Raw genomic sequence first — 13,371 nt, 5'->3', positions numbered from 1 at the left:
GCCTAGGTAGGGTGCTCTTTCGGAGGGTGAGTGCAGACTCGGTGAGCTGAATGGCCTTCTTCTGCACTATAGCGATTCTATGATTCGATGTCACATGTTGGCAGGGAGAAAAAGACTTCAGGCTGCTCATAAAAATGTCAGTATTATTGTTTGTGCCAAATGAGGATATTTAGAAGAATGTCACCATGAAAAAACGAAACTGGGCCAAATAAAGGGTGGTCAATGAAGAAGATAAGGAGTCATTGTAACTTCTAAGGCCAAACTACAAATGATCCTAATCAGTAAACTAACTGTTTTTGTCAACCACCTGTAATATAACTACTAACAAATCAACAGCATTGAATGATAATCAGAACTTCACAACACTATCGCTTTTGTAACAAAGAAAACTTCATACGCACCTCAAACGCAGCGCAGGACTTGATTGGGTATAAGTAGATGTTAGCGAGTGTTATTGGTTCACTGTCATAATAGATTAATTTGGAAGTTGTAGAGTTTTTGTTCAACTCTGATTGATTATCAGAAGAATTCTGATAGAGAGGAACCTCAGTCCTGGCAGAATTATGTGCTACAGCAATTTCTGAAGCGATTTTCTTTGCTTTTCCATCTGTGAAATTCTCTGCGCACGATTCATCACTTTCTTTCATTGTTCCACACTGTGTAAGTTTAGATAGGGTGCCTTTGTCAAAGGAAACTGGTTGCTTGATGAAACAATTTATAATAAACTTTAAAAACGTCTGTGCATCATCAAACGTGGACATGTAGCCAAAGGATATTCGTACTGATCCAGTGGGGCGGCCATCAATTAGATCCAAAGAATCTCCACAGACATGTCCTGCCTGTTGGAAAAATTATAAACGTTTAGTATTCTGCACAACAATTTTCTTCAGCCACTGTTCTTTCCAGAGTTCAACTTATAATGGGGATTTGGTCACGCATTTTGTTTTTTTAATAGTTAATCTATGTGGCATTACAGTTCAACTGAGCCTCAGTGGTAGCATCCTCCCTTTCGAGTCTAAAGGTTCTGGGTTCAAGTCCCACACGAATCTGGAGCACATAAGCAAGACTGACACTCCATTGCAGCACTGAGGGAGTGTTTACACATGGATCAGTTCAATTCCGAGTTAAATGCCATTGCGCTTAACCCCATTTTCCTGGAACAAAACAATTTCCTGTGGCATTATAACTGGGGAATGAGGATCAAGGGCACGATTGAAGCAAACGGGAACGATGTCCAATAGTGAGCGCTTTTAGCGACATGTTTCCTGGAGCTCACAGCGTCGGGGACACAGCGCTATCTAACCTGATTCAGGGACTTCAGCGGGGAAAGCGCAGCCGAGCCAGCACTCAGTCCCGTTTTCTGCACTGAGGAGCCCTGCTCGCCGAAACGCTTCAGTGTTGGCGAGATCGGGACGCCATATAAATACAGTGTTCCGATCGCTCAAGCCCCCGATGCGACCCCCGAACCCCTCCCAAGCCCTAACTCAAGGTACCCATCTCACCTCCTCACCCATGCAGGGCACCCCTGTCCAATCACCACCATGCAAAAAGTGCCAACTGTGCTCCTTGCAAGTGCCAGCCTGGCACGATGGCAGTGCCACCTGGGCACCTTGGCAGTGTGAGGCTGGCACCCAGGTGGAACTGTCAGGGTGCCAGGCTGGCAGCGCCAGCCTGCCCAGGTGGCACTAGAAGTGCCAAGGTGCCACCCTGACCAGATTGCATGTACCTGGGAGCCTCCAATCCCCTGGGAGACCCCCCTGAATGCCATTCCATCTGGTCCCCGTTTGTGGAGACCAGTACTGAACGGCACTCGCCCAAGGTCTCTAAAGCGAAGGGGATAGATCCCAACACCTTGATTACCTCAGGAAACTGCATATTAAAGTGAGACTAGCTCTCCCGCTCTAATATGAAGATTTGTCAAAAAGTGATCCCTCCCACAATGGGCAGGTTTCACATCGCAATGTCTCATGAGATCACATTAGATCTTGCAAGGCGTGTCGAGCTGGGTAACTCCCGGGGTAGACACGGACATCGAAACGTTGGCGAAACAATGTACATGGTGCCATGAGCTCCCTCTTGCAGCTCCATTTCACCCATAGGAGTGGCCGGGCTGACCATGGTCCCGACTCCACGTTTCATGGGACCTTTCCGAGGAGCCATGTATTTACATATCGTGGATGCCTATTCGAAGTTGATGGATGTCCATCGCAGGACCATGATGACATTGCGGGCCACTACTGAGGTGGTCCGACAAACTTTCAGTATCCACAGGCTTCCCGAGGTGCTAGTGTTGGACAATGGCACAGCTTTCACGAGTGCAGAATTAGCCGATTTCCTGAAGGTAAACAGGGTCCGCTATGTATGGACCATGCCTTACCACTTGTCATCTAACAGACTGGCCGAATGGGCGGTACAGACTTTTAATCTGGGAATGCGAAAACAGATCTCCGGTTCCCGGAGTAACGTCTGGCTCATTTCCTCTTCTATTACCAAACAATGCCACACGGCACGACTGGGGTGGCTCCCTCTGAGTTGTTAATAGGTTGTCGGCTGCGCATGCGGTTGAGCCTTGTCATGCCAGACATTGGGGAAAAGATCCATGATCGGCAGGAACACTCCGAAGCACGGCGACCCAGAGCCATCAGGGAAATTTCCAGATGCGACGTGTTCTATGTCTGGAATTTTTGCCGATGGGTTGTTGTAGATTCCAGGGGCAGTGGTAAAGCAATCGGGGCTGGTCTCATATTCCTTATGAGTACAGAGAAGACAATCGAATAGGCACGTGACCACCTCCGCAGTCTTTGAGGGCAAATCAAAGCCTGGTGCTACCCCTTCCTCCAAAGCAGCCACCTTTGATACCTAGTGAGGCAGATGAGCCCCTTGACCTGGAAGTGCGGGAGGTGAACTCATCTAATCCCGAATCGGACATGGAGACTTTGCCAACGACGGTCAAAACGGATCCGGTGGCGGCCGTTGGCCCGAGTATGGTGGAACCACCCAGGCGTTTGGCCCGCAAACGCTGCTCTCAGGTTTATTACACCTCACCGGGCCAGGGCAGTGGACATTAGAGAGACAGCCTAGAGCAAAGCTGGTGAAGGATCTTCCCCTCCTGTCGTCGGGATAGACGACATGTCAGACTTGGAGGAGGAGGGGTGTATAACCCATCCAGAGGCCACGGGGTGTGCAACATAAGAGCCCCTGTGGCCTCACCTGAATATGATTTCCCCAGATGAGGGGGCGGAGCTACACCTGTAAGCCAAGGGCGCAATGGGACAAAAATATCCTGGCCCAAGGGTGGACCAGGTGCAGGAGACTCTTCGGGGAGTAGGAGTTGTATTATAGAGTTGTAATATAGTAGGTAAAATAAATGTTGGGTTTTCTTACAGTCATTGCTTCCGCCTTGTCATTCGCCTGGGACTTTACACTGATGTTCAGGTATTATAGTTTACCAGGATAATACAACTCACAATGTCTCTTATATGTGGTATCACTAAGCAAAAGGTCAGAGAAGTATTAATTTAAGATGCTCAGATCTGAATGAGCTAAATTAGAATTACTTAATTGCAAAGACATTTTAGTTTAATTTTCATGAAAGGTTTCTCTGAAGTCAAAATCAACCTGGTTTATGGCATGAAACATGATCTCAGTCTTGCCTGAAAACCAAGTAGGGCTGGTTTGGCAGCATTATACTCTTCCTGCTAGAGGATTAATTATGGCTGTCTTCTGTTGTAATGAGATGAAGAGCAACAAAAACCGTAGCGCACAAAGACTCCGTGAGACGAATAGAGTGAAGTCGATGAGGCTTTATTAAGCGTGTCTGTTCCCCCGCAGCTCGATAGTAGAATGGCCTGCGGGGGAGGACTCCGGCTTCTTATACTCCGCCTTCAGGGCGGAGCTAGAGGTCAACGGCCAACCAGGACCCGGGATCTGTCAGCCAATGACATTAGGGCTTCCAGTCCCACATGACCCCCAATACATACTACCACATTCACCTCTTGTCAAAAATGAACCCGGCGGGGTGATGCTTCGTATGGTGGTAAGGGTTTACAGGGCTGGTCCTGGGAGGAAAAAAAAACATTCACATGGCAATACAATATTGTACAATTTTATCCTGTTTCGGCTATTTACAGAGGGTATAGGGAGAAAAGCTAAATGTTCTTGTGAAAAGTCCATATTTTGATTTAGATCGACGCCACGAGTCGGTCGGGCGGTCTGGTCGTCCGTGTCGATCGCCTCGGCCCCGGTGGTGGTGATGGTGCTTGTACCGGTGTTGTCGTCTCCGGGAGCCTTACGGTTTCAGCTTGGGCTTTATTCTTGGTCGGGCCTGAGGGGAGGGGAACCGATCCTCCTGGGAAGGGGGCGGTCGCGGGGTGCGGCGGTGGCAGGAAGGGGGGGGTTGGGTGAATGGTGTCGGGGGGGTGTGTGTGTTGCCGGCGGGCGCCAGATCCCGCAGGGAGACCGTGTCCTGTCGGCCGTCGGGGTACTCCATGTAAGCGTACTGCGGGTTCGCGTGGAGGAGGTGAACCCTTTCGACCAACGGGTCCGCCTTATGTGCCCGCATATGCTTTCGGAGCAAGATGGGTCCTGGGGCCGTCAGACAGGTCGGCAGCGACGTTCCAGAGGAGGACCTCCTAGGGAAGACAAGGAGACGCTCATGAGGCGTTTGATTAGTGCTCGTACATAATAACGACCGGATGGAGTGGAGAGCATCCGGGAGGACCTCCTGCCACCGTGAAACTGGGAGGTCCCTGGACCGTAGGGCCAGTAGGACGGCCTTCCAGACCGTGCCGTTCTCCCTCTCTACTTGCCCGTTCCCCCGGGGGTTGTAGCTGGTCGTCCTGCTTGAGGCTATGCCCTTACTGAGCGGGAACTGGTGCAGCTCGTCACTCATGAAAGAGGACCCCCTGTTGCTGTGGACGTATGCGGGGCAACCAAACAGTGTGAATATGGTGTTCAGGGCTTTAATGACTGTGGCCGCGGTCATGTCAGAGCAGGGAATGGCAAATGGGAAGCGGGAGTATTCGTCCACCACATTAAGAAAATATGCGTTGCGGTCGGTGGAGGGGAGGGGCCCTTTGAAATCGAGGCTAAGGCGTTCAAAGGGGCGGGAAGCCTGAATCAGGTGCGCACCATCCGGCCTGGAAAAATGCGGTTTGCATTCCACGCAGATGTGGCAGTTCCTTGTGACTGTACGGACCTCCTCTAAAGAGTATGGGAGATTGCGGGACTTGATGAAGTGGAAAAACCGAGTGACCCCCGGGTGGCAGAGGTCCTCGTGGAGGGTTTGGAGGCGGTTAATTTGTGCGTTGGCACATGTGCCGCGGGATAGGGCATCGGACGGCTCGTTCAGCTTTCCGGGACGATACAAAATCTCGTAGTTGAAGGTGGAGAGCTCGATCCTCCACCTTAAGATCTTGTCGTTTTTGATTTTGCCCCGCAGTGCATTATCGAACATGAAGGCTACCGACCGTTGGTCAGTGAGGAGAGTGAATCTCCTGCCGGCCAGGTAATGCCTCCAATGTCGCACAGCTTCCACTATGGCTTGGGCTTCCTTTTCCACTGAGGAGTGGCGGATTTCTGAGGCGTGGAGTGTCCGGGAGAAAAAGGCCACGGGTCTGCCCGCTTGGTTAAGGGTGGCCGCTAGAGCTACATCGGAGGCGTCGCTCTCGACCTGGAAGGGGAGGGACTCGTCGATGGCGCGCATCGTGGCCTTTGCGATATCCGCTTTGATGCAGCTGAAGGCCTGGCAAGCCTCTGTCGACAGAGGGAAGGTCGTGGTCTGTATTAGGGGGCGGGCCTTGTCTGCGTACTGGGGGACCCACTGGGCGTAGTATGAAAAGAACCCCAGGCAGCGTTTCAGGGCTTTTGGGCAGTGCGGGAGGGGGAATTCCATGAGGGCGCGCATACGTTCGGGGTCGGGGCCTATTATCCCATTGCGCACTACGTAGCCCAGAATGGCTAGCCGATTGGTGCTAAAAACGCACTTGTCCTCGTTGTACGTGAGGTTCAAGGCTTTGGCGGTCTGGAGGAATTTTTGGAGGTTGGCGTCGTGGTCCTGCTGGTCGTGGCCGCAGATGGTTACATTGTCGAGATACGGGAACGTGGCCCGCAACCCATGTTGATCAACCATTCGGTCCATCTCCCGTTGGAAGACCGAGACCCCGTTTGTGACGCCAAATGGGACCCTTAGGAAATGGTATAATCGCCCGTCTGCCTCGAAGGCTGTGTACTTGCGGTCACTTGGGCGGATGGGGAGCTGATGGTAGGCGGACTTGAGGTCCACGGTGGAGAAGACTTTATATTGGGCAATCCGATTGACCATGTCGGATATGCGGGGGAGATGGTACGCGTCTAGTTGTGTGTACCTGTTGATGGTCTGGCTATAGTCTATGACAATCCTTTGTTTCTCCCCTGTCTTCACTACTACCACCTGCGCTCTCCAGGGACTATTGCTGGCCTGGATTATGCCCTCCTTTAGTAGCCGCTGGACTTCGGACCGAATGAAGGTCCGGTCCTGGGCGCTGTACCGTCTGCTCCTAGTGGCGACGGGTTTGCAATCCGAGGTGAGGTTCGCAAACAAGGACGGGGGTTGCACCTTGAGGGTTGCGAGGCCGCAGATAGTGAGTGGGGGTATTGGGCCGCCGAATTTGAACGTAAGGCTCTATAGATTGCATTGGAAATCTAATCCCAGTAAGGTGGGGGCACAGAGTTGGGGAAGGACGTTTAGTTTGTAGTTTTTGAACTCCCTCCCCTGCACCGTTAGGGTAACTATGCAGAATCCTTGGATCTGTATGGAGTGGGATCCTGCAGCTAGGGAAATCTTTTGTGCGCTGGGATAGGTGGTCAATGAACAGCGTCTTATCGTGTCGGGGTGGATAAAGCTCTCCGTGCTCCCGGAGTCGACTAGGCATGGTGTCTCGTGGCCGTTTATTAGCACCGTTGTCGTCGTCGTCTGGAGTGTCCGGGGCCGAGCTTGATCGAGCGTAATTGAAGCAAGACGTGGTTGTAGTAGTGGAGTGGGGTCCGTTGTTGCCGTCCAAGATGGCGTCGGGGATGAACAAAATGGCCGCCCCCATACATCGCACGTGGCTGGGGGGGTCACAAGATGGCGGCGGGGGTGGACAAAATGGCCGCCTCCACGCGTCGTACAGGTCTGGGGTGGTCCAAGATGGCGGCGCCCTCCCTCCCCTCGTGGTGGCCGGGACCCAAAATGGCGGCGTCTGCGGGTCGCACATGGGGCGCTGGGGAGCGCTAGGACCGCGCGGAGCTCCCTCACCGGGGACAGCGGTGGTCGGGACCCAAGTTGGTAGCGCCGGCGGGTCAGACGTGGGGCGCGGGGGGGGGGGGGGTTAGGGGGGCGTTAGGGACGCGCAAAACTCCCTCTTCTCCGTGGAGAGTGGTGGCCGGGACCCAAAGCGGTAGCGCCGGTGGGTCATACATGGGATGCGGGGGGGGGGGGGGGGTTGGGGAGCGTAAGCGGCGTGCAGGGCTCCCTGTTCTCCCGGGACCGCGGTGGTCGGGACCCAGAGCGGCTGCGCCTGCGGGTCGTACATGGCGTGCTGGGGGGGTTGGGGAGCGTAAACGGCTTGCAGGGCTCCCTGTTCTCCCGGGACAGCGGCGACCTCGCGGGACCGGCACACAACCGCGTAATGGCCCTTTTTCCCGCAGCTCTTGCAGATAGCTGCGCGGGCCGGGCAGCGCTGTCGGGGGTGTTTCGCCTGGCCGCAGAAATAACAGCGGGCGCCCCCGGTGCGACTTGGCGTTTGGACCGCGCAAGCCTGTGGGGTGTCCGGGGGGGGGGGGGGGGGTTTGTCGCGACGGGTACGTACGGAGCCCAATGGGCTGCCGCGCGGTCGGGGCCGTAGGCGCGGGCATTACGCGCGGCCACGTCTAGGGAGGCTGCTAGGGCCCGGGCCTCTGAGAGTCCTAGCGACTCTCTTTCTAGAAGTCTTTGGCGGATTTGGGAGGAATTCATACCTGCCACAAAAGCATCGCGCATTAACATGTCCGTGTGTTCAATTGCGTTCACCAAAGGGCAGCTGCAGGCTCGTCCCAAAGTCAGCAGCGCGGCGTAGAATTCGTCCATCGATTCCGGGACCTTGCCGTCTCGTTGCGAGCTGGTAGCGAGCGTAGATTTGGTTAACTGGGCGGACATAGAGACTTTTCAGTGCTGCGAACGCCGTCTGGAAATCCTCCGAGTCTTCGATGAGGGAGAAGATCTCCGTGCTCACCCTCGAGTGCAGGACCTGTAGTTTTTGGTCTTCTGTGACCCGGCCGGTGGCCGTTCTGAGGTAGGCCTCGAAGCAAGTCTGCCAGTGCTTGAAGGCTGCTGCCGCGTTCACTGCGTGGGGGCTGATCCTCAGGCATTCCGGAATGATCCTGAGCTCCATAGTCCTTTTTAGGCACGCTTAATAAATTGTAGCGCACGAAGACTCCGTGAGACGAATAGAGTGAAGTTGATGAGGCTTTATTAAGCGTGTCTGTTCCCCCGCAGCTCGATAGTAGAATGGCCTGCGGGGGAGGACTCCGGCTTCTTATACTCCGCCTTCAGGGCGGAGCTAGAGGTCAACGGCCAACCAGGACCCGGGATCTGTCAGCCAATGACATTAGGGCTTCCAGTTCCACATGACCCCCAATACATACTACCACAACCTCTATCCAGTGTTACAATTAGAAATATCTTTCTGAATCAACACCAAAACATAGAGAGAGAAAATATAGTCAGTACCAACCTGTAGGTTCTTTTTAACATCTTCATCACTGATTCCTAGGTGTTGCTGACAGCCTCCAGTGTTACAAAAGCAGCCAGTGCGAAGATGGATGTTGTACAAATTCGCCAGTTTGTCTACCTGTAGCAGTGAAGAGTGATAGTGTTTTCATAAATCACATTATCAGCTAGGCTGCAAGTGTATTTTCAGATGGGCCTGCATTTTTCACTGTCGGCATTTTTTATTACGAGCGACATGAAGACAAATCCAAATGGAAATGGGGAATCCAGTTTTTAATTAATGTAATGTTATGTGCTCACAACAAATATGGGGCTTCTGCAGGAAAATTCCAGGCAAATGCAATTTAGACAGATGGTGCGGCAGTGGAGTTGGGGTGTGGGTGGCAGTGGCAGAAGGAACAACCAAACCTTTGTGAGGATTGTGAGCCTTACACAGGCTTTGCCAAGATTAAAGGGGGAGAGAGCTAAGGGACAGAGGGAAAAAACAAAGAGAATAAAGACACAAAAAAGGCAGGAACGAGTCTTCAGGGAAGTAATCAAACAGCCCAGCATCTCACCGTATTTGATAGCTGCTGAAATGGGCCTCAGTGCCACTTCGCAGCACTGTAACAAAGGTCAGCATAGTAAAATGTCTGCACATTATTGGAGTCAACAGTCTTGCCATCACTAATGATTACTATCACTTAATGTACTGAAGATATATTGCAGGTATATCCCCGTAGCATATGCCACAGCTCAGTATCTAGCTCTCTGATAGCCCAGACTCATGTTGCTTGTCAGGCAATGGAGCTGGGCCTACAGGCATATTCTATGCCATCTTAGTGGGTGCAGATAAATAGGGTCCGCTGCAGTTTAATACCCTGAAATGCATTTTCATGCAGTGCCACTGAAAATAAGACATACTAATAACTTTCTAAAGGAAGGTGTCATAGTGTAAATGATAATTTAAATGTAAGATGGTTCAGCAAGTTAAATTTAGGCATCATTAACACCAAAGCATAGACTGATAGTAAAGACTATTCTTTTATGTGGAGTTAAAGTGAGGCATTGATGTCCTTGATAAATATAATTGCCAGGAAATCAACCCCAGTATTCGTACAGCATATAAGCATCTTTAAAATTTCTATGGGTTGATCACGGAGGGTCCAGTACTCCAAACGTTTTGAAAAGATTCCAGGAAGGTGAGTTAGGGTTAAAGAACTAAACAGCTCGAGCTGATAACAGCTACAAAAATGTCAGGCAGTGAGCAACTCCAACAAGACAATCTAACATTTCCATTCACTTAATCCCCCATTATCAACATCCTACCATTGACCAGAAACTGAACTGAAGCAGCCATGTAAACACTGTGGTTCCAAAAGCAAGTCAGATGTTGGGAATTCTGGGTGAGTAATTCACCCCTGATTCCTCAATGCCTGTCCACCTATAAGGCTCAAGTCAGGAGTGTGAAGCAATATTCTCCACTTGCCTGGATGAGCGTTGCACCAATAACACTCAAGAAGCACTACACCATACAGGAAAATGCAGCCCACTTTACTGGCATCCCATCCACCACTTTAATCATTCACTCCTTCCACCATCGACACACAGGGCAGCAATGTATACCATCTTTAAGCACTGCAGCAGCACACCAAATTCCCATCAACAACTTCTTCCAACTAAAAAGACAAGGGCAGCAGATCTGTGGGAACACCATCACCTTCAAGCTGGGTGGCACAGTGGCACAATGGTTAACTGCCTGGACTTGGGTTCAATTCCAACCTTGGGTGACTGTAGAGCTTGCACCTTCGCCTCATGTGTCTGCGTGGGTTTCCTATGGTTTCTTCCACAGTCCAAAGATGTATATGTTAGGTGGATTAGCCATGCTAAATTGCCCCTTAGTATTCAAAAGATTAGGTGGGATACTGGGTTACGGGGATAGGGTGTGTGAGTGGATCTAGGTAGAGTGCTCTTTTGGAGGGTTGGTGCAGCCTCGATGGGCAGAATGGCCTCCATCTGCACTGTGGTGATTCTGTTCTAGGATTCTAAGTTCCCCTCCAAGTCATCCTGACTTGAAATATTGCCATTCCTGCATTGTCGCTAGGTCACGGGGCAATTTAGCATGGCCAATCCACCTAATCTGTACATCTTTGGACTGTGGGAGGAACCGAGAGCACCCGGGGGAAACTCGAGCAGACGCGGGGAGGGCAGCATGGTAGCATAGTGGTTAGCCCAGTTGCTTCACAACTCCAGGGTCCCAGGTTCGATTCCTGGCTTGGGTCACTGTCTGTGCGGAGTCTGCCCGCGCTAATTTGCTTTATTTTACAGAGAGGTTTGTTTCGTCCTTCATTTGACCCGTGTTTGCGTGGGTTTCCTCCGGGTGCTCTGGTTTCTTCCCACAGTCCAAAAATGTGCAGGTTAGGTGGATTGGCTATGCTAAATTGCCCTTAGTGTCCAAAAAAGGTTAGATGGGGTTACGGGGATCGGGTGGAAGTGTGGGGATAGGGTGGAGGTATGGGCTTAGGTAGGGTGCTCTTTCAAAGGACCGGTGCAGACTCGATGGGCCGAATGGCCTCCTTCTGCACTGTAAATTCTATGAAATCTATGAAGTGCAAATTCCACACTGACAGTCATCCAAGGCCGAAATTGAACCCAGGTCCATGGTGCTGTAAGGCAGCAGTGCCAGCCACTGTGCTTCCGTGCCACCCAGGATGGAAAGTCTAGTATCAAGACTCATGAGTGAGCCTGCACTGCTATTTGTCACCGAGAGGTTTGTTCCTCGATTATTCACTTAACACACAAATCAAAAAGAATTATGATGTAACAAAACAAAAGTATTTAATAATTTAAATGAAAGCAGAAAGTGTTGTGAAAACGCACCAGGTCTGGTGGAATCTGTGGAGAGAGAAGCAGAGTTAGCTGGAACTTTCCAGCCGTTCATGCCGATGGGATCTTCCAGTCCTGCCAACAGTGCACCAGCCGCGGGTTCAGCAGTGGTGAGAGGTGCATTCAACCACAAACCGCATTGACCAGAAGATCCCGCCGCTGGCCAATAGGGAACTGCCTCCGTCAAACCTGTGGTGGGTTGCACGGATAATCCTGCCCAATGTTGCGAGTCCAATATGACTTCTTTGGAACTTTTGTTTTAATCATTAGTGTTTGTTTTATGACACTTTTTCTCAATGGGATAGCATTGTCAATTTGGAGGAGTACATGCAAAATCTCTGCTCAGCAACACTAAAAGGCGTGCAGCTGTTGTTACTACATTGGTTGCCATAAACCTTTTGTATTTTAATTATACTTACAACATGGCTACTGTGAATTGCAAGGCATACCACCAGAAATGTAATACCTTTTTAATCATGATAACCTATCACTGTGATTTCTCTGTGCAATATGATAAAATGCACAAGGGAAATGGGAATTTTTTTTCTACAGGATATATAATCACGGGTGCCTTTATTGTGTTTATTTTCCTTGATTGCTGGAATATAACTATTCATCAAAATACCAGCACAACTTTCTACAGCTCTTCCTCAGTTTTCTGCTTATCCCTGTCATGGTCTTAAGTCATTTCTCATATTCTTGGAAGCCGTGTACAATTACAACCAATTCTACAAATGACTTACAGCAGAAACTATGAGATAGTGACAAGATTACGACATACCTTGGCATAACCAACAATGCCACCTTTCTCATCCAGCACGTTCATATTAATGATAGGTCCCTGAGCATCTGGAGTTTCAAATTCATTATCGCTATAAATCTGAGAAACTGGCGTTCCATTAGCATGCCGCATTCCAGAGAGTATTATGTAGGTATAACGGGCCAAACTAAAGGTATGGGCCATAATATTTTGCATTCCACCTGAGAATAAGATGAAGAAACAACAATTTTATTGTTACAGTCAACACCAGCTGGGACCACAATTAGAAGTGCCTTGAATCTATCACAAAAATTGCTAATTAGTACTTAAATTATAATTTTCAATTGGTGAAAATGATCTATTACTTGAAATAACTACAATGTCATTACATCTATTTCACATATTAATTTTCAAAGTTGTTCAGTAAGTGCACAGTTCTATTAAATAAAAACATTTGCCATCTCACATATCTAGTTATAGTCTGCACTCTAAACGTTCACTTGAGAAACAGGTAGGCCAGAGGCAGATGGACAGGCAGGCCAGAGGCAGGCAAGGAAGGCAGGCAGGCCAGAGGCAGACATTGCAGGCCAGAGGGAGGGAGGCAGGCCAGAGGCAGAAATGCAGGTAGAAAATAAGATGAAAATCATTATGGCCACGGGTGCCAAATTGTGATGTCAGTACAAATAAAACAAGTAATCGGAATTCATAACGTAATAATAGACAATCATTGAAGTAAAAATAAAGAATAAAGTGATAAGATGCTTGCACACAAGTACAAATAATTACAATATTTTGCAAAAATGCAGATCTCCTTAATTTACAAATAAAAATGAAAGATCTACTGCACTTTGTGTTTTGTATAAAAATCCATAGATCATTTTTTTTGGAAAATCTTTTTATTGGCTTTTCTCTTATTTATAAACAGTTGTTACTTATATACAGTGCATTTTTCTTGCCCGCGCTAATTTGCTTTATTTTACAGAGAGGTTTGTTTTGTCCTTCATTTGACTAACTGTAC

The 13,371-nt window shown here is 49.7% G+C and overlaps 1 protein-coding gene across 1 annotated transcript in view; it reads right to left on the bottom strand.

Annotated features, from left to right (window-relative positions):
- mocos (molybdenum cofactor sulfurase) overlaps positions 1-13,371 on the bottom strand; it is a 421,047-nt gene that overhangs the window by 207,671 nt on the left and 200,005 nt on the right. Inside the window, exons 6-8 of the mRNA XM_072508890.1 lie at positions 12,375-12,574; positions 8,733-8,849; positions 402-839 (exon numbers count right to left, since the gene is read on the bottom strand). Of these exons, the coding sequence (XP_072364991.1) occupies positions 402-839; positions 8,733-8,849; positions 12,375-12,574 (755 nt within the window). The remainder of the gene's footprint in view (positions 1-401; positions 840-8,732; positions 8,850-12,374; positions 12,575-13,371) is intronic.

The sequence above is a fragment of the Scyliorhinus torazame genome, chromosome 6 (genome assembly GCF_047496885.1).
Source record: "Scyliorhinus torazame isolate Kashiwa2021f chromosome 6, sScyTor2.1, whole genome shotgun sequence".
NCBI lineage: Eukaryota > Metazoa > Chordata > Chondrichthyes > Carcharhiniformes > Scyliorhinidae > Scyliorhinus > Scyliorhinus torazame.
The sequence above is the reverse complement of the archived record's forward strand: the minus strand, read 5'-3'. Positions and strand labels throughout refer to the sequence as shown.